Source organism: Apaloderma vittatum, unplaced genomic scaffold (genome assembly GCF_000703405.1).
Source record: "Apaloderma vittatum isolate BGI_N311 unplaced genomic scaffold, ASM70340v1 scaffold18440, whole genome shotgun sequence".
Classification (NCBI taxonomy): domain Eukaryota; kingdom Metazoa; phylum Chordata; class Aves; order Trogoniformes; family Trogonidae; genus Apaloderma; species Apaloderma vittatum.
This window is the reverse complement of record NW_009694221.1, coordinates 15,926-39,451: the sequence shown is the minus strand read 5'-3', so window position 1 is coordinate 39,451 and position 23,526 is coordinate 15,926. Positions and strand designations below refer to the sequence as shown.

The 23,526-nt window shown below is 38.8% G+C and overlaps 1 protein-coding gene across 1 annotated transcript in view; it reads left to right on the top strand.

The window, feature by feature from the left end:
- The window catches only part of LOC104272059 (TBC1 domain family member 5-like), a gene marked incomplete at its 5' end in the record, with an annotated part of 42,758 nt that extends 20,291 nt beyond the window's left edge, over window positions 1-22,467 (top strand). The window contains 3 exons of the mRNA XM_009866946.1: window positions 14,474-14,553; window positions 15,180-15,356; window positions 22,089-22,467. Of these exons, the coding sequence (XP_009865248.1) occupies window positions 14,474-14,553; window positions 15,180-15,356; window positions 22,089-22,382 (551 nt within the window). The remainder of the gene's footprint in view (window positions 1-14,473; window positions 14,554-15,179; window positions 15,357-22,088) is intronic.
- Between the last annotated feature and the right edge of the window lie 1,059 nt (window positions 22,468-23,526).

The following is a 23,526-nucleotide window of genomic DNA, read 5'->3' as shown; positions in this document are numbered from 1 at the left end:
AGGGAAAACCAGGATATGTTTATTTCCATGTGTGTTCCTTGCCTTTGACTATGTTAAAATTCACTTGTCATTTGGTTTTTTAGCTGAATAGTTTGAATAACTCTGCAACATACACTATTTTTTGCTACCACTCTAACTGCAGACTTAGCTATCATACATTTAATATTGATAAAAACATACAGATATTTAAAATTTGAGGAGACTTCCAGAACTGATTCCTTTAACAAAAAGACAACGTTTTTAAGGATTATCAATAAGTCAGATTTTGGTCTAAAGCCTTCTTTTTAAATTTTATGAAGTTTAAGGTTCTTGTTTAAAAAAAAAGCCTGACATCTTCAACAGGTTTTATTTCCAGAGTTTATTACTCAACCAATATTCTTGTTCCTGCATTGACTGCATTATATTTTCAGGTCACTTTTTAATAAAACAACATTAATTCAAGCTTATAAAAATACATATGCAGTGATCATTCACCACAGAATTGTTTAATTGGCAACATAAATCAGAATTTTCTTTTTTGTGATTTCTAGAAGAACGATTCAGAACTTATTGGCTGTCTTTTCTCAGGTTTTTTCTCTACAAGGGGGATCCTGATGACAGTCAGATGCAGTTACTTCATGGCAGAGATGCTGTGTTGCACCTGAGAAATGATCAAAATGACCGCAAAATCATCCGCTCTGTTTGAATCTCCAGTAATTTATAATCTATTTATATCAAATCCACCTATACCAAGTATATTTTTATATGCTCTCTTTTCAGAAAATAATTTAGCTTAATTAAAAAATTCTCCTTTTTACCCTATAATGCTACATTTCTTTACCAACACTGTTGTATTTCTATAGATTTCAGCAGATATCTCTTAATACTGCATTTTGTTTGCATAGAGCATGAGGAAGTACCAGATGGGTGGAACCACAGGTTTCTTTGTTCATATATTTGAAGATGCTTTCATTAAATGTTTATCTCCTTCCGTAAATAAACCACACCGTGTACCACATGGCAACAACATAATTAACTGCTTGTAATATCGGGGGATGTTACCATGGGAATGAATTATGGTTCTGAAATTTTACGACTTAGCACTATGTGTAGAAATTAGAAATGGGGGTTTGATTATGAAAATGGAGGAAAGTCATTCTGTGATCTTTGTCTCCTTCTTAGAGCTGTGCATTAGGAAGATCTTTGCTTTTTTCTGCCTCTCTCCCTTAACCACTGAAGGACTGCTAAGGTGGAATGCTTTTTAATGCCTCCAGGGAGAAATCTTGAAATTTTCATATGTAAAATGGCCAGACAGGAAAGCAGATTTTACTTCTGTTCCCACCCTTTTTCACAACTTGTCATAGCTTTCAAAAAAAAAAAAAATTCTGTGTTCAATTTTTCTGTTAATGAAATGAAGATACATCCAATCTTGTAAACCTGTCCTGCGGCCTGCTTGCTGTGTAAATGCAGAATATTGCTCAGCTGATAGCTATGGCAGTTACACTTCTTCGCTGTTACTGCTGCAGCATCATCACAGGTACATTTTCACATTCACTTGTCTCTTTCAGGAATTAATATTGTGCCTGGTGCATTCAGTAATATGATAATGTTCTTCAGCATTTTTCTTTCTGCGGGGTACTCTTCTGTTAGTGCACATAAATACTTCAAGGCTCAGTGATTCAGAAAGCTGTAATATACCAGTTAAGTATTACAGCATTATAACCTGTCGTAAGGTTATTTACCCTTTGAAGAATTTTGATTGTCTCCTCCTTTCTTTCACTATGTGGAAAAAAAAGCATCAAGCTATTAAGTGCATTCAGAATAATATCTTCCTTGGTAAATAAGACCTCTGTCTGATGTCGTAGAGCAGATCATGAATAACTTGTATAAGAGATGTGCACCTAAACCTCACTCAAGAAGGCCCTGTAATATCTGCTGGAAGGTTCCTCACTCGTCCTTCACATTTGACGTGGAGCTGAGTTTGAGGTGTTAGTTCAACGTGAAGTCAATCTGGAGAGTCTCAAAGAGCAAAGTTTCATTACATCGCAGGCTCAAGCCAACACAGGGCTGTTAAATGGCAGTTCCAGTGACACCGGTTAATGACAGTGCCATCTGACACCATCTGCTATTCTAGTATCTTTAGGGTTCAAACCGTGTTGGCACCAGCCCAAGATTAAAGCACAACCTCTTAACAAAAAGTAAATTAAAACCCTGGAGAAGTATCACTCCTCCCTAGGCAAGTACTAATATGAGAGATTGTGAAGGATGTTTATGGGCTTACCAGTGTTTTTCCAGAGAGAAAAGTGCTGAATTTTAAAATGTTGTCTGTTTATAAGGGACAGGAACCAATCTATCACTCTTCTCGAAGACAGAAGAACCTACCATTTGTTTTCAACAGAGACATGGTTTCAGACCTCCAAGCGTGTGAAAGTTTACCAAATAATTGCACATGTAGTACAGGAAGTCCTTTTCATGAAAGGCAATTTAAAGGAACATTGGTTCAGTATTAACTTGGATATGGGGATCTTTATATAGAAACTATTCTTTTTTGATGGGCAATTTATCAGGTTATGAAAGTAAAGAAACTAAGGTCATTCCACAATTGCTTTTGCTTAAGGGCAGCACTATGCAAATGCAGAAGGTTGCTTCCCCAGCTAGCTGAGATTCGGGAGCAATTTAGCTGCTTTCTCACAGCACAGCGCCTCAGCTAATAAGCCCTGTGGACTCACAGCTCTGCAAAGGGCTGGCTCACAGGGTTCTGCACAACACCCTAGAAATATGTGCAAAGGTACCCAATTATACAGAAGAAACATAAATCTGCCTGCTTTTATTAACTTTGTCTTCATACTAGTACTGCTAAACTTGAGCCAGCTGCTAGAGAGACATTCAGGTCGGTCTCAGAAGTACATTTTTAAATCACTTCTTGTCTTGGAGGCAACATCACAAAAACCTCTGAGCTCTGACCCACGTCTAGTAAGGTTACACTTAAGCATGCTGGCTCTGCTAAGCTGAAGCAAATAAATCCTCTGTGCTACCTGTACCAGGATGGTTGGGTTGCACTTTACGGTGCATTTTCCAGTGTGACTTCTGCTCTCTGTAATATGTTGTTATGTCCTTCACAAGTGTTCCAGTATATCTTTCCCCCTCCAGTGTCAATTAGGGAGGGTATATGGAAAAGTGAAGTCTTTGTCCCCCATTCTTCTAAGTATCACTAGCGTTCTGCCACTGGAATAACATGTCAGATCTCAGTTTTCTTAGGTGGCCTGTAGATAACTCTATGTATTTCACAAAATGCTGGAAGTTATGACATCACAGTAGCAAAAAATGAAAACTCTTTCTGTGGGATTACAAGATGCATCCCTGCAACAAGCATCGGGCAAAGATTCACTTATACTGCCTGACATCTCCCAGAGAAATATTTGGAACACTTATGAGCCACCTTTTCACTGTGATTATTGCAAACACCATGAGCAAGGGACGAAAAACATAAAAACAAAGGAATAAAATTTTACAAGATATGGTTGCTACCATAATTTTAGTTATTATGTCAAATAGCACTATAAATGCTTAATTAGACTGAGTTCATCCATTCCTACTTTTACAGTCAATGCGATTGCTACAAGGATACATTTCATTATAAAAATCATTTGCAGTGAGGGAGGGAAAGGAGAAAGTTGACTTAATTGCTTGTTATTTAGTGGCCCAATATAGATTTGGATGCTGTCCTGGTTAAATGTATGCAAGACAGTACTGAGTTTTTGTTTTATGTATCTTGTGATGAGATGAAAGGTTATGACATTTTTGTAAGGATAAAATGAAGTGGAAATTATTGTGGTGCCCTGGGTTGAAATGAAATATTTGAGTGTTTGTTGAGGAAGTGCATTAAATGAGTTCTCTTATGCTTGGGACATAAATAAAATAAGCCAGACTTTATAAACTCAGCATGATTAGAAATCCTATAAGTAGAAAAGGCCACACTGAATGCATCTGCGTGAGTTTAAGGCGATTGTTCCTTTGCTTAAGTATAATAATGTAAAATAGCCTATAAAACCAACTTAAAAATAAAAAAGTTAACAAATTTATTAAACCAAATGCAGGAATGTTTACTGGGAAGCTAGTATTTGTTGTATAGCATAACTTTCACACTCTGACCTCTGGCCATGCTAGATACATATGTAGGAAGAATGGAAGTGTCATTCTTCATGCCTCATGAATTTTAAACATCTTTTTCTCCCCTGAGAGGTCAAAACACAGTTCAGCTGATAGAGAGCTACTTTCTACCACATCTGTACCAGTCCTGTAAGTCCAGCTCTGGTAGGCATCTTCAGATGCTTTCATCCCAGCAGTCTGGATGAAAAGGGGAAGATTAAAATAGTAAAGCTTGCACACTCCTTAAAACTAAATCAGCAGCTTCCCCTGCAAGTTTCAGTGAATTCCTGTCACAGTGTTTACTTCCATCATCCTCTTGCTTCCTTCCATTTGTGTGGTGAAGATCTCTCAGCCACTGATGGCCCCTGACAATCCTCTCTTTCCTTCCCAGGAAGATTTCTCTTCTGATAGCAGCTTTAGGGGAATAAAACCTTGGGAGAAGTGAAATTCTGGTGTGACTGCGTTGTTAATTTCACCATTATTTCCATAAAGATCTTTGGCATTATTATAGCTAAACCTTGCCCTAGTCACTGGCATGGTTCGAGGAAGGGTACAGAGCTACTTGGCTGATTCCAGGCAACAGCTGCTCTCGCTGAAGAGGACCGCAGTAGGTAGAGGGACCAGGCACCACGGAAGAGTCCCCATCTTCAGAACAGGGCAGCAGCATGACTCAAAACTGTACAGGTTAGCAGACAGAAAATCGGTACATTTATGAAATCTGCACAAGACATTCAAAAGTGCAGGGAACAGTATTAAGGCAACCAGGAAAATGCACATTATCGTGCATTTCTAGTTATTAATGTGAATGTAACCAAACTTCACAGCTTGGGCTGACTTGTTTTTCAATTACAATTCCGGGCACAAATCCAACACTACTGACAGTAATTCCTTCCTAAGGACTTCTGGATAAGTGGTACAAATATTTCTCAGGGCTTGCAGTATCTTCTTCTTTTTTTTTAAGCCAGTTTAAGTCAAAGTCCCTTCTAAGAGGTAAAACAGTTTCAAATGCAACTCCAGACACTACCAATTGGATGTACTGTACAATTCATTCATTTCTGACATTCAAGTTCTAAGTGACTAAAACAGAAGTTTGAGTTGTCTTACCAAAAATCCAATTGCACTCTGTGGATATTTAAAAAGTCTTTAATAGCATAACACCGATTTTGGGAGTACTGCCCCATCTTCTCACAGCATGTTTGACCCTAATATGTTCTTCTGTTACATAAAGGCCACAGGTTAGAAACAAAAGTTTATGATGAACAGAAAGAAAATAGTTAATAGACTGAGGTATGCTCGGTGAAGAAATAACCACAGGGTGATCATAAAAGTTTTTAAAACTTACCAAAAAAAAGTTAGACAACACATGTGAATGATGAATACAAAATAGTTTGAATGATACAGTGAGGTTTATAAATCAGCCATATTCCTTCTTCCCTGCCTTCTGGAGATGGCACTTCAAGTAAACTCTTTACTGTATCACCCTCTATCCCTAGAGAGAACTAAAAAAGTCCTATGGCAATAGTAGGGATCCCCAATTACTTTATGTACTCTACTTCAAAGTGCCTGTTTCAAATTGCATGTTCCTTCCTAATAAAGGGTAGTCATTAGTTTCAGTGCTTCAGCTTTTCTTCCAGATTAGCATAGCTGTAGGAAACATACTGTTTGCTGAGCTGAAGCCGTGATCATTACATCAGTAACGTGTATTGGATGTGTGTTGTCTCCTATGTCACTATCAATTCCTTCATTGATGTTCATTTCACCTCAGAAGAAACAGCTATCCAAGATGTGAAGTCATAGGCACTCTAGATTTTAGTCTGGAGTAAGTTGCAATATCTTTTTTTTCTGAATGACAGCACAATTTCAGCAGTTTCATAGCACCGAAAAGCGTGGATACTTTTTAACTGAGAAATGTAAACACCTTTGTGTGCAATATTTTAACCAATAATTGTCCAGTATGTTGCTATTTGCGTAGGCAAAACTTGCAGAGACTAAAATCAATACACATCCTCAATACAAGTTACTCAGTTGTGGTTATTAAATGTCAGTTAATCGGTTAAATATTTAAACAATTTAATGTAGAGGAACATAAACAAAAAAGTAGAAGTTGGCTGAGGAGTTAATGTACATTCTTTCACCCTCAGTCTTGCAAGAATAAAGTATGCAAGAGTAGCCTTTTATAATAAAGTCTTTACAGTGGAAAAGAGCATAAAATGGAATATATATATATATCTTCTCTTGTATATACTTCTCTTACACACTGAAATGATCAGATGCATAATGCTTTAACATCACAGGAGTCTCTCCACACAGGTCAAACGCTAAAACTAACTGGAATGAAATAATTGATATTCTTAATTGTCTCCATAAGTGCTCACTATAAGCAATTAGGTTGACAGAACAATAGAAACTAATAACTGCAACAGTGTTTTTCATATAGATAAGCAAAACTCTAACCAGTGATCAATTAAAGGAAAATACATGTTGATATATTCAAAATTATTAACACAGGTTGAGATAACATTTTCTCCAGTATAGAATTATGATGTTATGGTAGAAAAATTTAAAAATGGTTTCACAGTTTGTTGTCATTTATTCCACATATGACATGCATCATAGAAAATCCCTTAAGAATATTTTAAATGGCATTTTCGGCATTTGTGGATGTTTGCTTTCCAAACTCTCAGTTTATCCAGATTTTTATGTAGCATTTAGCACAATGGTATTTGAGTAAAACATTTTGCCTGTAAAATCAGAAACAGTTTTAATGAATTCAGCCATACAAGAAGTAGAAAACCTTCTATTTTCAAAATATCTATATGATATACAATAACTGTCTTTTACACAACCATAGCAATTTTAACGTGTAGTGTCTGCAATCTGTTGCAGTATGAAGGAAGGATTTCAATGGTAAGGAAGGTAAAATGTATAGGAAAGGTTTCGATTTCTTCTGGCTATTAAGTTTGTCACTTACGCAGAACGAATTCTCATTTGCTTGTTACTTCACGCCAGAGTAATTTTTCTACTTCTAGTGAATGTAAACAACAACAGGAAGAGAGGAATTCTGTGGGAGAGAGGGGAAAAACTTGCTTTTTCTTCTTGTTTTGAAGAAAAACTCGTTGCCTGGAAGCGCTCAGAGGCTGGTGCTCCCAGTAGGTGTTTGTAGTCATGGGTAAAGCATTTTAGTGTGCGGAATGGAGATGGGGCAGTAAGGGAGCACATGAAACGATAGCTACTACACAGATGTCATTTGTCTTAGTGTTGACTAGCATGGTACTTTTGTGTAAGGAGTGTGGGATGGTACAGTGTATGATCACCAGTTTCTCCAAAAAAAATAGCCTCTCATAGGAAGAGCACGGTGCCTGCACTCGTTTATATTCTCTTTGAAAGCACAGGATAGCTGGAAATGCACTCTTGTCCTGGTACACCTTGGCACTGACACAAAATATATATTGAGCATAATATGCTCATCGTGTGTAAATTAGAGTTCATAGTTAAGAGCTGATCTTCATGACCCTACCAACTTCATTTTCTGTACATCTACAATTCCGTGCATTGCTGTGAATTGATGGTTGGTGACATATTACTTTGCTGTCACAAGCATTACCACACATTAAATATCAATAAAGTGTTAGTGCTTCACACGGCACATGAATCAGAAGTATATTTTATAAAAATACATAATTTGTATTAAAATAAAAGTTTTAAAGAGTGCAATCCTTCACAAAGAATTTCATACTTCAGATTTTTAAGATCCTGAAATTCTTTAATGCTCAAATGTTGCTAAGTGGTGCTTTTAATGCAGTAAGAGTTGACATTCACAATAAGATAGATAAATGAAAGCTAAGGTATTTAGTGTTGTTGCTTTTATAAATGCTTAGATCACAAACTTGATTGTTTGAGAAAGAAATTTAACTCTGCTTATTTGTATTTTTAATGTTGGAAAGAAAACGGAGCATTTTGCAACATCCCAAGCTGCATTATTAACCAGCAATTTCACTATGTCGTAGTTTAGTCTTTCTAGAAAGGCTGTTCTAGAATTTCGTCACAACTTTAAGAAGAGAGAATGTTTTCCTGCTCAGTCAGATCAAGTTCGAGTAGAAAAGAAGTATTTGTTGAGAAAAGGGAGGAAAATTGATTATCAGAAGCTAAATTCTCAGTCCATTCTTCCAGTCCTCTAACGTTAGTGAAAAAGCAATCTTGCCATCACTGGTGTACTGTGCAGGGAATGTTGGAAGCATTTTCTGTAAATCCTGATTTCTTAAAAACAATCATACCACAGGACTGAAATACAGGTCCAGAGAGTTGGCTTGACATCTATTGCAAGCTTGCCATTTTTTTCTTTCCTTTTCTGGAAGAATAAGGAGGTGAGGTGAGGTAACACACGCAGTTGTCCGCTCACTGCTGCCTGCCTGGGCAATGAGAATGTACTTTTGTATTTTGAGCCGTCTTCTCAGTAGTGGAAAGCGAGGGTGAAAAAAGTCAATTTAACATGATTCTGGCACTGTCAGTTGTGCACAAGTCATTGTTTGGGAACTAGCAGTAGAAAGGCAGCATTCACAATAAAGTGTCCAGCTATTTCGAGTTAGCTCCTCAGCGGGAGGCATCTCCCTGGAAATGCTCCGCAGAGACCAGCTCAAACCAAAAATCGTTAGGAAAGAGAAGAACTGCAAGAAGGCAGCGGTAACAGAGAAAACAAAGCACCTAAGGACGTTAAAGTTATTCCCAGCTTGAGTTTTCTCCACTTCCACCTGATTTTGTGTCAGTATAAAGTTAAGTCCATGCTTTGCCTTTGTTCTGCAGGGCTGAATCTCTGTCCATCTCCTGCTTCTCTGGTGGAAGGGAAGAGGTGCGGGTCTGTCCTTCAGGTAGATGGAAGGGACTTTTGTCTACAGCAGACTGCTTTTCCCACACATCTAACACAGCTCTGGGTGGGTTTCTTGCAGGATTTGTATTGATATATGTGAAATTTTCAGTGAAAGTTAGTTTACTTTAATAAGCTTCTAAAATAATTAGGAGAAGCTTAAACAGCTTTTCCACATTCAGAGAGGATAGTTTTGAACAGCCCCTTTCTCTAGCTGGGGATCTCGGCAGTGCCTGCACACACCATCATGCAATATGTAGGAGTTCAGCCATCTAAGAGCATAAGCCTTCTCTAATTTTCCTGCTAAGAGCTCCTGTAGGTTATTTTCCTCTTTCATCTCTGTACAGAGGATGATAGCGTGTCTTCAGTTTAAATTTTAGAAATTAAGGTAGGGAGAGGAAAAAGAAGTATTGATTTTTAAAAATTACTTTTACAGTAATTTGCATGTGAACTTATTTTCCATTCAGGATTACTGTAAGAACAAGAAGTGAAAAATATATTTAATCTTGATTTTTAGCTGTTTCAACTGTTGCCACCCAAATCACTACTTGTTACTTGCTCATTTGACAACAAGTACCCAAAATTAATTCTAATTAATTATATAAAAGTAATCCCTTGGGTTGTGAGTCTTGTTTGAGCCGGCCATAGTAGACTGCTGAAGACAACAACTGGTTTTACAACTCCACCATTTCTGAGACTTAGTCAAAAGCACAGTTAAGAGTATGACAGTTCATTTTGTGAAACTTAGAGGTTTATTAGTACCATGTTGAAACAAATCCAGAATTGTGTAATGGCTGTCTGGGGTTGTCTGCACCTCACAGCAGTACTCTGACCACCAGGTGAGAAGTTGCAATATTCACCTTTTGTTTTCCTCTGGTAAAAGCTTCGCCGAAACAGAAATATTTTCTTTTTCTGCAGAATGTGTTTGGCATCAGGTACATGAAATCTTGGTGAAAGAAAAAAAAAATAAAGGTAGCCAGAAGTATCTGACCTTAGCTTTAGTCTAAGGATTCTGTTAACCACAGGATTCTTTTAACTTTTGAATGACAATAGCTATGCCAAAAAAAAAAAAGATATTTATAGCATAAAATCAAACTAAACTCAGTTTTGAATGATCTAGAAATCACAATCAATTTGATTGATTGATTTTATCAGTGTTTGTTTTACAAGTAGGAAAATTTTCAGTTCCTGATTAACATCTGCAGGAATTTTTTTTTAAAGATACTATTTTATGGGGGGGAAAAAAGATCAAGCTGTGAGGTACTGATACAGAGCGTAGGAAAAAATCAATATATGGTAAATTCATTTGTATACATAAAGGACTTCTCTCAAAATACAGTTACATCTCCTGTAAAGGAAGAATAATTGAATTAGATATCTCAGCTTAATGTAAAAGTCCTTCAGCTGAGCAATGTCATATCAAATATGCTTCCTAGCACTCTTAACAGAGCTAGTGTTTTTAAAAGTATTTATAGTTACAAGGGTATCTTTTGAGATGGGGAAGGGTAAAATCAAAAGCTTTTGTCTGCACCTGAGAGCTTACTTTCCCAGCTGATCTCAGCAGCTGGCAGCCCTGGGAGGTCCCCCCAGCAGTGGGAAGAGGCTTGGATGAAAGTCCTCAGGTGCAGAGGACTGCTGAGCCCTGGCACGGCCGATCAGGGCGGCAGAGGCTCATTCCAAACTGTCGTCCCTCCTCTTCTTCCCACCTCTGCTTTCAGTCCACATGGATTGCCCAGGGTTGTCCCAGCCAGGGGGCTGTGACCGAAGCCACTCTCATGCAAAACCACGTTCCCCGTACGCTCCTCTCTTCCTCTTTGAGTTCCTCTCTACTCATTAGCAAGGGAAAAAGAATGAGCACTGCTAAATCTGGGTTTCACATTTATCCCATATCTGGTAGGTAATAAACTTTGCACTCGGAAGGGATGAGGGGTGTAGATTAGAAGCCATGTGCAGTTCAAAGCTGTCTTTAAGAAGAAGTTCCATTGCCAGTTCCATGGGGAAACCTTCATTCTTTTTCATTGTACTAGAGAAAGGCATCCCAATTTATGACCTTATGTCACAACTGTTACTTACTGCTGGGGAAGAGTGGCTGATTACAGTGATTTTACATCTTGTGCCATTTTTCTGGGTTAAGTGGAAGTGTGCTCTTTGAGTCCAAAATTGGGTCTTTAAAGCAAACTCCAAGTGGATTTTTTTCCAAAATACATCTTAGTGATTTAAACTGATTTAAAGTAACAGACTTTATATATCCAAGACATAAGTCATACTATACTTTAAAGATACACATTTAAAGAAGGAAAAATGTGAGAAATTCAGCAATTCAATATTAGAAAATTTTGCTGTATTTCCAACCTTTTCTGGAATTAATCTTGCTAAAGTAAATATGTGATGTTATGGACATTTTTATTAATTTTTACTGCTGGCTGACTGTTATGGTTCTATTCATAAGTTCCTAGAAATTTCTCAGTGTACTGGCTCTTCAGACACTGTTACAGATGGTTTTTGTCATAATGTTAGATTCTTTTCCATTTTTTTGAAATACTGACTTATAAAACATCTCTAAAGAACAGAAATAATAGATTATTTTCACATCATGTGGAATGCCTTTCAGCTTCTGTTCTCTTGTTCTTATTTCCCTGATTTTTTAGATTTCCCTCCTTTAGTCTTAGCAGGTTGGAGGTTTATTTTGAATTATTTTCTCGGTCCATCTGCTTAGTCAGTATGCATACCTTAGTGTTATAATGCATAGTTTTAATTTATGTGGGGATCAAACACTACAGAAATATTTTTCTTTCTAATGCTGAGAAATGGGAAAGACAGTTGAATTCACTGATTCAAAGATGATAAAGCATTGCTTTCCTGCCTGTAAAGACTTTGAACTTCTGATGCTTCAAATTCTGAACTTGAAGTAGGAAAACATGCATTGTTTGTCAAACAATGGAAATAAAAGATCTAAAATATTATTTTGTAAGTAAATTTCAATTTCTTTTATTTACCAGACTGAGAGACTAGAAAAATTATATGTAAAGACTAAAAAAGCAAGTAAAAAGTTGAAATTAATTATGCTTTCTCTCAATTTGTGTTGCTAAATATTTGTGGAGAGGTTTAGTCTTATATTATTTCTAGCCTTCATAATACAGTGTCTTTCGGATGTAAAACTTAGACATTGTTCCGTTGTACTACATTCGACTTCTTTGCTGCAGGACACTGCCACTGTACTATGGTAAATAACAAGTGCTAAATAATGTAAATGTGTATCTCCTTGTTCAGATCGGCTTCTTACGCAAAGCTGAATTATCTTACCTCCTACGTCGCTCTTAACCTTGATCACAGCACTTCTCATGTACTCATCATCTGTTGTCTTTTGTAGCTCTTTTATTCTTGCTACTTTACGGATTGCTTCTTTAGTGGCTCATTCAGTGCTTAAGTTTGGATCCTTTCTCCTCTTTTCTCGTTCTATTTTTCATTTATACTCATTGCTGATTTCTGGCCCCTACGCAATTTCAAATTTCTGTGTTTGTATGTGGGTTTTAAATCTACTTCTCTACTTTTAATCTTTCTTCTTGACCTGTCTCCCACATCTCATACATTTGCTATTTATTCTGTAAACAAAAAGCTTGTGCCAAATTTCTCAGTGCTTTTAGTTGAAACTTCAGGTTGTGTCAAAGTTGGCAGTGTCATCATCCTTATCCTTGTCTGCACAATCTGTGACAACAGTTCTGGCTTTTTATTTGTTCGGGCCCTGAACATGTAGGATGTTTTTAAAAACAAACAAATGCAACACAGGTGGGGATTAATGGTCCAGAGCTCTGATTGTGAAGCACCTGGATACAGATATTCATGAGCAGCAAAGAGCTGTTCTCAGATGAGTGTCACTGAGGGACTTGGGCTCAGCTCTGTGTGCCAGACAGGAGTGGCACAAAAGAGTATTCTGTCATTTTCAGTTGACAGATGCCATCTCATGCTGTAAATCTTTGCTGTTTCCTTTAAGAGGAGGAAAATAGGAGCTGGGCGGTAGGAGAAGGACCTGACATAGTTTGAAGAGTCTACAGAAGTTCTGGAGCTATAGTTTCTCTGGGCGGGTTTGGACTGCAGCACTGCCTGGGATTTACCTGACACGGAGAAGACCACCACAGCTCCAGCTCTGAAGAGTTAGCCAGCCTCCAGCTCTGACTGCAACTAATTCTGAATGTATTGAAATGCATCATCCTTGAAAGACACTGCTGTAGGTACAGACAGTGAGCGTCTTCTGAAGGGATAGTACTGCGCTGCTCTTTCTGTCAATTAAGTTTTGCTCAGCCCTGGGTCACAGAATCACAGAATGTTAGGGGTTGGAAGGTGTTGAAGTTTAAGGCTGAGCCGGCCATTAAGCTTTGACAGATGCTGTCTGTGATCCCTCCACCACCTTCCCAGAGGATAACAGGGAAATCAGAGAGAGAGACTCTGATTTTGGAAAAAGACTTGAACCAGTTTAATGGAAAAGAAAAATAATACTAACAATAACAATGAAGATGTATAATATCTGTATATAGTCTAACAAGTACACAAATATATTCAAAGATACAAACGAACATGTTAATATGGAACCTCCACCCTCTGGATGACAGCTAGGTTCCCAGTAGCAGTCTCAGACTAGACTCAGCAGCAGATGGGAGCACCAGAGCCCAGAGTCCCAATGACAGTCCAAAAACACCAGAAAAGGAGTTGTGTTTCTTCCACCTGGAGAGACAGGGGAAGAAAACCTGTCCCAAAAAAGAGCACTCCTCTGCAGTGTGAAAACAGGAGGTGAGAACACCAAGAGCATAGAGAGAGATGAGGAACAGCCAAGGACAACTCTCCCAGCACAGCAGCCCCTCCTCCCCCATTGCGATTACCATGTGGTCCAGGCAACCCCAGAAAACTTTTATCCTGGTGCTCTCAAACCAGGACAAAAGGGACCTCTGGAGATCAACAAGTGCGACCCCTCTGCCAGAGCAGGTTCACCTAGAGCGGGTTGCACAGGCCGACATCCAAGGAAATGAAACTTCCAGTCTTTCTATAAAGAAGAGTGTTGTAGCATCTGCAGGGGCGTGGGGACCAGAAGAAGATTGCTGAGCCCCTTTGTGTGAGCTACAGCTGGTTTATTAAATGTTCTTGAGTGCTTCCTGAAGCATTTGCAGATTCAAAGATGCCTGTTACTCCATTTGCCACAGAGGCCAATGCTCTCTTCTAGAGGTGGGTGGTAGCCTGGGACCACTGGTCCACAGGGACTGTAGAAGTCCTGCAGCAGCACAGGGTTGCTGGGGATCTCCTGGCAGCAGTGCCAGGCTTGGGCTGCCCTCCCCTCCGCAGGCTGTCAGCATTTAGGCCTGTGTGCAAAGTTGTGTTTGCAGGTCACAGGATTTTGTTTTGAGAGCATAAATGAGCGATAAGTTGTCAGCACGGTAGAGATTATTTATAGAATTTTCTCTCTTTACTGTTTCTTTTTTTTTTTTCATGTTGCAGGAAATATTCAGGAAGTCATATTACAAGAACGCTTGGAAAAAGAAGATGAAATTCTGGTTTCTTTGGCTGGTTTGAAGCAGGTACAGCTATTGCTTAGTTTAACTTTCTTGTACCCTTCAGTGCTATTAATCCTGTCTTTTCTTTTTCCTCTTAGATTCTTTTTATATGCTGCTCTTTTGTCTTATAGCTATTTTGCTAATACTAATGCATCAACCAGAAGTGAGGCAGTGTGACACTGTCGTTTTTCTTAATGCCAAATGTACATGCTAGGCAATAATCATGCCTATGTCCCTATTATTTAAATGTGACAACACTTGAATGTCATTGAATTAAAAGAAAAAATACTATGTACATAAAATGAGAATGCTGCTGAGCATCTGTGGCTCTGATTATACTGCCCTCTGCTCCCTCACATTACATTTTATGAGGAACAATGTGGCATATGTTAAACCTATAATGAGGTAGAGAATAATCTTAACAGTTCCATTCTCTTTAGGTTTTTTCCGATGGTTGCTTTCAAGACTCTGATATGTTTCACTGATATTTGTATCTTTAACCAATATTGTGTGAATATTGACTTGCTTCCTGTCTCTTCAAAGCAAATTTGGGAAAATGGTATATAAAAGCATACTGCACAGAGCTTTAGAAAATTTAGAATTCCTCCAAATTTTTAACTTACGTCCTTTTCCCTCCCATGCAACAACAGATCAAGGATATCCTTAAAGGTTCATTGCGTTTCAACCAGAGCCAGCTGGAAGCTGAGGAAAACGAGCAAATCACTATTGCCGATGATCATTACTGTTCCAACAGTCAGAATAAGGGGACAGGTGATGTCCTAAAGGGGCCTGTTATGACAAAGCAGCAGTTCATTGCAGGACGACAGGTAAGATAAAAACATCTCAAACAGGCCATTGATGGAATTAACCTTACACTTTTGGAGACTTCCTTCAGCGTACCCAGACATTACATGGGAGCACACCAGCATTCCTGGTACTTATGGAACCACAGTTAAAAGTGACTCTCTGGCTACTGTCCTACTCCCATCAATTATTTTTATTGTAGCCTTATGCTCCACAGAGATACTTAAGTCAAAGTGTTATGCAGTGTTTGGGGCTGATTCTTCTTTCAGATTCTTGAATCACAGAATCACGGATTAATTTCCTACAAAAAGAAGTAAAAATTTGAAGTAGATGTTCCCATCTTAAATGTTTCCATATGATTATTCTTATCGTCCTTGTCCTCCAGAATCCCATTATATAAGAGCTGATTATCTGCATTGCAGTGTGTTCATGGCCAGTGCCAAAAAGGAAATAGCGAGGAGGTTGCTTTTACCTTCTATTCCATTGTAGGATTTTCTCCTTGAGTTAGTAAACCATGTTTTCACATACAAAGCATACAGTTACAGGACAAGTTCATACACAGAAAAAGGTATTTTCATTTCATGTTGAAAGGTCTCCTCTCTGCCTAAGACTCAGTCTAATTCAAATGTGATCTTAAAAACAAGTACTTTTATATATGCACATTTCTATATTGGAGCTGTGTGAAGTCTGCCACCCCACTACTGATATTCATACTTGTAAATCAGTGGCAGCACTATCACCTCAGAGTCCGAGTCTGCAATTAGTTTACTTTTGACAATCGTACTTAGGAAGTACAGGGAATATTTATTCTTTTTCAAGGAATGACACAGGGTTATTTATTACATCCAATGCCTCTGAGTTAGAACACTCATGTTAAAAATCGTATTTTAATTGTATGTCAGTATTAGAAGCAATACAAAGATTTTTATTTTTATTTACTTAGTAGTGGCAGGTTCAAAGAGCAAAGGTTTCATTGCTTGTTTAGCTGTTGTCATTACAATCGCTGCTTTCTGCCATAATAAAACCATAGGTTAAACTGATGTAGTGTATTGGAGTGTTCATATAATGGCCTCCTCTTTTTGCCCTATGTCTCCTTGCATTTTTTTAAAAGTAACTTTTGTTTTCATGCCAAAATGGCAAATAGTACTTTTTTGGATTATTTTTGCTTGGGTTTCTTTTGGAAGCTGGAAGCTAGAATGCCATATAAAGTGACTCTATATGCCATATGAAGCATACTGTATGAGAGTGTTAGACTCTACTCATGCTGGAGAAGCCCTTCCTCAAATGTTTGTCTAAGCCATTTGTCCCTGAGCAGAGATGCTGGGAATTTGCACTTTTAACATTGGGCATGGAACAGGTGAAGCCTGGTCTGCACAGGTTTTTTTCAAGTGGAAGCTTTTGGGGTAACATGTAAAAGAGGTCTGTTCTTATCCCAGGACGTAGTCAGGGTGTATACATCCAGCTGCAGGAACTGAGAGGTGTCTGTGGGTCCCACAGCTTTGGAGACTGCTAGTAAGCCAGCTGCGAACAACATGAGTAGAGATTGTTCAAGACGAGTTTCTGCAGAGCATTAATGAGGCTTCATAGAATCATAGAATTGTCAGGGTTGGAAGGGACCCTTAAGATCATCTAGTTCCAACCCCCCTGCCATGGGCAGGGACATCTCGCACTAGACCAGGTTGCTCAGAGTCCCATCTAATCTGGCCTTAAAAACTTCCAGGGATGGGGCTTCCACCACCTCTCTGGGCAACCTGTGCCAGTGTCTCACCACCCTCATGGTGAAGAAGCTCTTCCTAATGTCTAATCTGAACCGATTCATCTCTAGCTTTAATCCATTGCCCCTAGTCCTATCACTACCCGACATCCTAAAAAGCCCCTCACCAGCTTTCTTGTAGCCTCCTTGAGATACTGGAAGACCACTATAAGGTCTCCTTGGAGTCTTCTTTTCTCCAGACTGAACAACTCCAACTGTCTCAGTCTGTCTTCACAGAAGAGGTGCTCCAGCCCTCTGATCATCCTCCTGGCCCTTCTCTGGATGCATTCCAGCATGTCTGTATCTTTCTTGTAGTAGGAGCTCCAGAACTGGACGCAGTACTCCAGGTTGGGCCTCACGAGAGTGGAGCACTGTGTGGTTTACGTTTGGAGGTGCAGTACATCCATACAGATTAGCCTCCTCTTGTCCTATCTTCTGGAAGTTTCAATTATGATTATGAGCAACAGCCCCTTTGACAGAAAGAAAAAGGAATGGCTGTCCAGGAGGACTGTTGGTATCCCAGTGGTTTGTGCTGTTTCCAAGCCCAACGTCTTTAACCGTGTCTAAAATCAAACAAAAGGAGGAGAGCTTTGGGCCCTTTTAATAAAACACAGGAAAATAAAACTACTGAATTTATCGGGCTGTGACATTCATGGGGTCAGTTGTTGGCCCAAACCAGGCCACAGCCCAGGCTTTAACTCTGCCCAAGAAAGTGAGCTGCACTGATGCCCTGGGTCAGGCCAGGAGTACTTGCTGAGAGCTGCAGGGGGTTTAAAAATTCCAGCCACTTCTAGGCCATTTAATGCATTTCTGCCTAAATAGATTTTACAGTGTTTACGTTTCCTGTGACTTTGGCGATGCATGTAATTCTATTTGCTGTGACATATACTATGGAGATTTTTGTCTGGTGGAATTACAGGGATTTTTTTTCTAGGACAGCTGAAAAAGTTACAGGTGTAGCTGTTGCATAATTGAGATTAAAATCTGGTCTTTTTTGCTCAGTTATTATATAAATGTAATTATTAATCATCTTTAGTTTATAAAAGTGCTCTTTCTTCTTCGCTGCGTTGAAATCCCATTCTGGAAAATGAGGATAAGGATAGAGTCCTTCTTGGGAAAGAAAAGCTGCAAAATTAAAAATGCCAAAAAATTAAAAAAGGGCTCAAAGAAGTGAGCATTTTTTGGAATGTTTGGCTTTGGTAGCAGCATGCAGTTGACAAACAGAAGGCTTCTGTTGCTAAATAATGAATGATAATTATCGCATTTTCTTGCCTTTGTGTCTGTTCAAAGGAGGAGGCAAAATGAGCTGCTGTTCTTCTAAGCTTTCTTGAATTGTGTCCTTACAGTTAGTTTTAACTCATTCACAGTATGAAGGCAATTGAAATAAGCCTGGTCCTCGTAGCTGATATTCATCAGGAAAAATGTTTGGAGAAGCCATATGGCAACGGGCGTAAGGTTGTTAACTTTCAAAGCTACTGGAAGTATAATTCTGTCATTTTTCATTTATTCAGTAGTGGCAGCAGATGGGAGAAAACATGGTGCACGTCAGCATGAGTTTCCTGAAACAGAAACAGGCAGGAGAAGAAGGAAGGAGGTATATTACCTCTGGAAATATCAGTACCAATATACCAGTGTATGCCAGGGATAGGCAAACATGTGTGGGAGGTTCTGTCATGACATTTTGGAGTCAATATCTATGCTTTGCTGCATCTCTGATACTTCACTGAGCTATAGGTCTCTTTACCTGAACCAAAAAACGTGGGTAGAACGAACAGTAACATTGCAAAGCACAACACTAACAACGGCGAATTGGGGTGAGCGTTTTTCTTTCCTTTCCCTTTATCAAAGGGCAAGATGCTTTTTTAACTGCATAAGAACGCATTTTTGGAAGGAGAATTTAGAAAATTGCAAAGTGTTTATGACAGAGAGCCCTTGCTGGCGCTTGCTGTCGAAAGGAAGGCACCCTGTTAGCATCCCTGGGGGTACCAGCAAGGAAAATATGGATCCTGCTGGGCGAGTGTGTCACTAGGTAACATGCATTGCCCTACACAAGGTGCAGCCATCTTGCATGTGCTGTCTCTGAGGACTGAAATAGCATGATCTTGATAGCTTGGAATAATAAAGTGTATAATTTTGCAAAATAGGGCTGTACTGCGTTCCCTGAGAACTTTTAAATAGAAGTGTGGAAAGAAGCCAGGTGAATTATGCGGCAGTGGTTGTTTAAAAGAATGTATATTTCTGTTGTACGCCGTGGGGACGGGGGGAAACAAAGTACTGAGATTTGGAACATGGCACTTGCAGCTCCCAGAAAAGCTTCACCTGGCCTTGTCCTGTGGCTGCACTGGATGCCTACAAAATCAGGCAACTACTGACATGTGAGCCTGGAGAAAGGAAGGCTCTGGGGAGACCTTATAATGGCTTTCTAGTACTGAAAGGGGGCCTACAGGAAAGGTGGGGTGGGAGTCATTATCAGGAGTTATAGTGATAGGACAAGGGGTAATGGTTTCAAATTTAAAGAGGGTAGATTTAGATTAGAAATAAGGAAGAAATTTTTGTACAGTGAGGGTGGTGAAACACTGGAACAGGTTGCCCAGAGAGGTGGTAGATGCTCCATCCCTGAAAACATGGGGCTCTGAGTAACCTGGTCTAGTTAAAGATGTCTCTGCTAATTGCAGAGGGCTTAGGCTAGATGACCTTCAAAGATCCTTTCCAGCCCAGCACATTCTATGATTCTGTGTTGGTGCAGAGCCACAGTCGTGTCCTTCTTGTGTCCTTGACCCCCGGAGATGGCAGCCAATTGACTGACAGCTCCTGAAGACAGCATTTCAAATAGCCTAGATGAAAGCAAAAGGCTAATTAATGACAAATGATGTCTCAGCTCGGATATGCTTAAATAGTGAAGTATGTCTCCATGTAGGATAGATCTGTTTGTCTTTAACTTAACATGAAAACTACTTGAAGTTGTTGACATTCAAACTGCCCTGCTTCTGCACAGATCAGGAAGTCTGAGATCCATTTGTCTAGCACTCATCAACTCAGGATAGTTGTTGATATTTCTGAAAGCAATCTGCTTGGTTTAGTCTGAACTTTATTAAGTCATCTGAGGAAAATGAATTAGTATTAAAAAATAATAGATGTAAATTTCTATCAGTTTGACAATTGTCTTACATTGAAACCTTTAAAATTGTAACTGGTACTCTGGACTTAAGGTATTTCTGTTTGAATGATAAAAGTATTAAAATGGGACAATAACTGAACAGAATACTGTATGTTATACCTAGGTAATAATGTATTATTATACCTAGATACTAGCTAACACACAAAAAAATATAAAACCAGGATGTTTTAAAAATTTACTGCAAAGGGAGATGTTTGAATTTTTGTTCATATAAATTTTGGGGGGTTTTTCACAATTCTATATTTGAACATATTTTCACATTGAGCTGATATTTATGTTGTTCATAATAACTGTGTAAATAACAACCAAAGACTTCCAGCTCCCTCTTTTCATATCACAGTAATTCTTAATCACTGATGGGTTTTGCTCCCTGAGCTACTCTACAGTTCCTTTTCAAGAACATTCTGGTCTATAATCAGTAATCAGAGCAATGGAAAATTGTTTTCAGCTGTAATAATAAATTTGGCAAAATAATTTTTGCTGGAAGCCATGGATACCCTAACTCCAAGCTGTGGCTTACTGATACTTGTGATGACCTCCATACTCCAATTCTATGTACTGGATTGCGGGTCTAATTTTATCTCATTCAGATTATTCCAGTTGTTCTTTTTTGAGCTGCTTTCTTTTGTTCTTTAATACCTACAATCTCTCTTTTACTGCAAAGTTGAATTTACATTTTTTTTGTTTGGTGGAAGAATCATGGCTGAAGGGCTTGTAGTTGACAGACGGTGATATACATGTTTCCCCAGCTGCCCCTCTACTTCTCCTTTTTCTCAGTATCACGTTAGTGTAATCAAATATATTTGTTTCAGTATCACGCCACTTCAGGATGCTTGTCCCCACAGGCTGCTTGGCAGGTTGCGTTATTACTCTGAAAAAATGTGTATGAGAGCAATTAAGAAAGCAGTCCTGTTCTTGTTAGAGGAACATAGTGCTAGGCAGGAGTCAAATGCATCTCTTGCAGAAGACATTGTCTCTTTGGGTTGCAACTAAGCTAATAGCCTCCAGTTGTCAACAAGTGAGAAATCCCACTCTGCTGTCTGTGGCAGTCTTCTCTTCTAATTACATATAGCTCTGACTGTTGAAAAGCTGTGTTTCTCCCAGTGTGGCTGGTTGGAATATAAGATTGCAAATTCATAGAGAGTTTTCTGATACACCAATGTGCAGTCATGATGCACTACCCAAGTGCTCAGGGTCACACGTTTCTCAAGGTCTAACTAGACAGAAGAGGGATTCCCGGACCCTCTTTCTCGTAGAGTTAAGAAATACTCAATGACACTAAGCCTAGAAGCCCTTGGAGCCCTGATCTGTCAAACCCAAACTGGTGCATATTAAACCAAGTCTGTGCTCAAATTATGCAGGTCAAGGTTTTACTAGGAAATTTTATATCAAGTCTTTCTCCTGACAAGCTCCAAAATGCCATTGTGTGTGCAAATGGACAAAAAATTCCTCAGTACTACTTCATTAATTGCTACAGAAAACTAACAGCAGTGAGAATATAATTACTGAAAATCTTCCTGACTGTAATGTGTGGGTTAGATGCCTAGCTACCGTGATCACTGTATGGATGTACGGTGATGATGAAACATATAAGACTGCTGTACCAAGTAACATATTTTCAGAGCATTAGGTTTTATGCTTTTATAAGTAACAAATAGATTATTTAATCTATAAATAACACCCGCTTTATTTTTTGCTTCTTGATTTAGGCATTGCTACTTTTCAATAGTGATTATTTCTTTATCCCATTCCCATATCACTAACGTGTATCATAAACCTCATTACTTGGTAAAACGGGTACTAACTTTCTGTCTCATCTCACAGACTACGACTGATTCGAGCACTAGTGAGAGCAAGAGTGCTGATGACTATATCATGGTTTCCAAAGAAGAGGAAGGAAGTAGAAACACTGTCCCTGAGCCAGCACAGCCTCTTCAGGCACACAAGGAGGCAACAGTGAAGCCAGAAGCTCCATCTCGTTCTTCTTTGGTGTTCTCTGACCCGCTGATGGGCTCCATTTCAGCCTCCTCCAGCAACCTGAGCTCCAGCCCTGATGACGACAGTAGTAATAACAGTAAAGATTCTGACTTTGCTATTGTCAGCCCACTGGACATCTAAAGAAACAGGCTGAGAGAGTTTGGGAGGTCGGTTGTTACAGCTCAGCTCAAATTCCTGTGATTCCACGGGCTGGATAGTTCTTTGGATTAGAAGGACCGAAAATAGGTAAAAGTAACCCATTTCAGCTGCCAAAAGCCTAAATTAAAACCAAAACAAAGCAAAAAAAACCCCACAAATTTGCAACTTTTCAAAAAGAATAAACACCTTTTAATAACTGCCTTAAACAAAGACCCAGTAAAACCCGGTTCTAATATACAGGTATTCTTAGTTATGCCATTATCTTACTTAGGAGCGTTGTTATTATAGAACTTATTGCTTTCCCAAAACATAGAGTAGTATGTGCTAGGTAATATAATGGATTAGGAAATATGTAGATACTTGGCATGAGACCTTAAGCAGCCAAGACAAGCTAGATTTAGTCATTTTACAAAATATGTTCAACTGGGTTTTCTGAATAAGAAAAGGTACTTTTCCTTCAGAGACTGTGATTAGAGAAGTATGGAATGTATATCAGAAAGATTAAATGCTTGCTCTCAGTTGAAGAATCCTAGTTTCTTCATTTACATCCAGCAGTAGCCTGAGGTGTGTTCAAGGCAGAGGTTTTTGTAGTTGTTCCTCAGCGCTGTCTTACAGGACAATGCATGACAAATTCCTGGAGAACGGGGACCTATACGACAGAGCCTTATTATTTCCCTTTGCCTACTTTTTTTCCCCTTGAGAATTCCCAGTTTGCCTCTTTTCTCTTTATATCTGTCGACTTTTACCCCTCTGGCATGAATTATTTTTTATTTTACTGAGAGTACCATGGTTAAAACAGTAGGTGGAAGGGAAATTACAGTATTTCATAGTGTAGACCTGAGCCAGTTGAACTAAAACGAGCTTGAGTACGATAATTTGCCAGGGAAGGGTGCAAAGTGAAATTAAATCTTCATAATTAAAAGCACTTTATGTCTCATTGCTATTACCTTCTATAGACTCTGTTTACATATATTCCTATAAAATTTCCACATTTCTAGTCAAGAAAAACATAATGGTGCAGCAGCATTAACCAACAGGAAGTTTCTAATTTACTCTAGAACTTGTTCTTCTATGGAAAAGTATATTTCTTTCCTAATGAGTACATAGTACATCTAATAACAGTTTT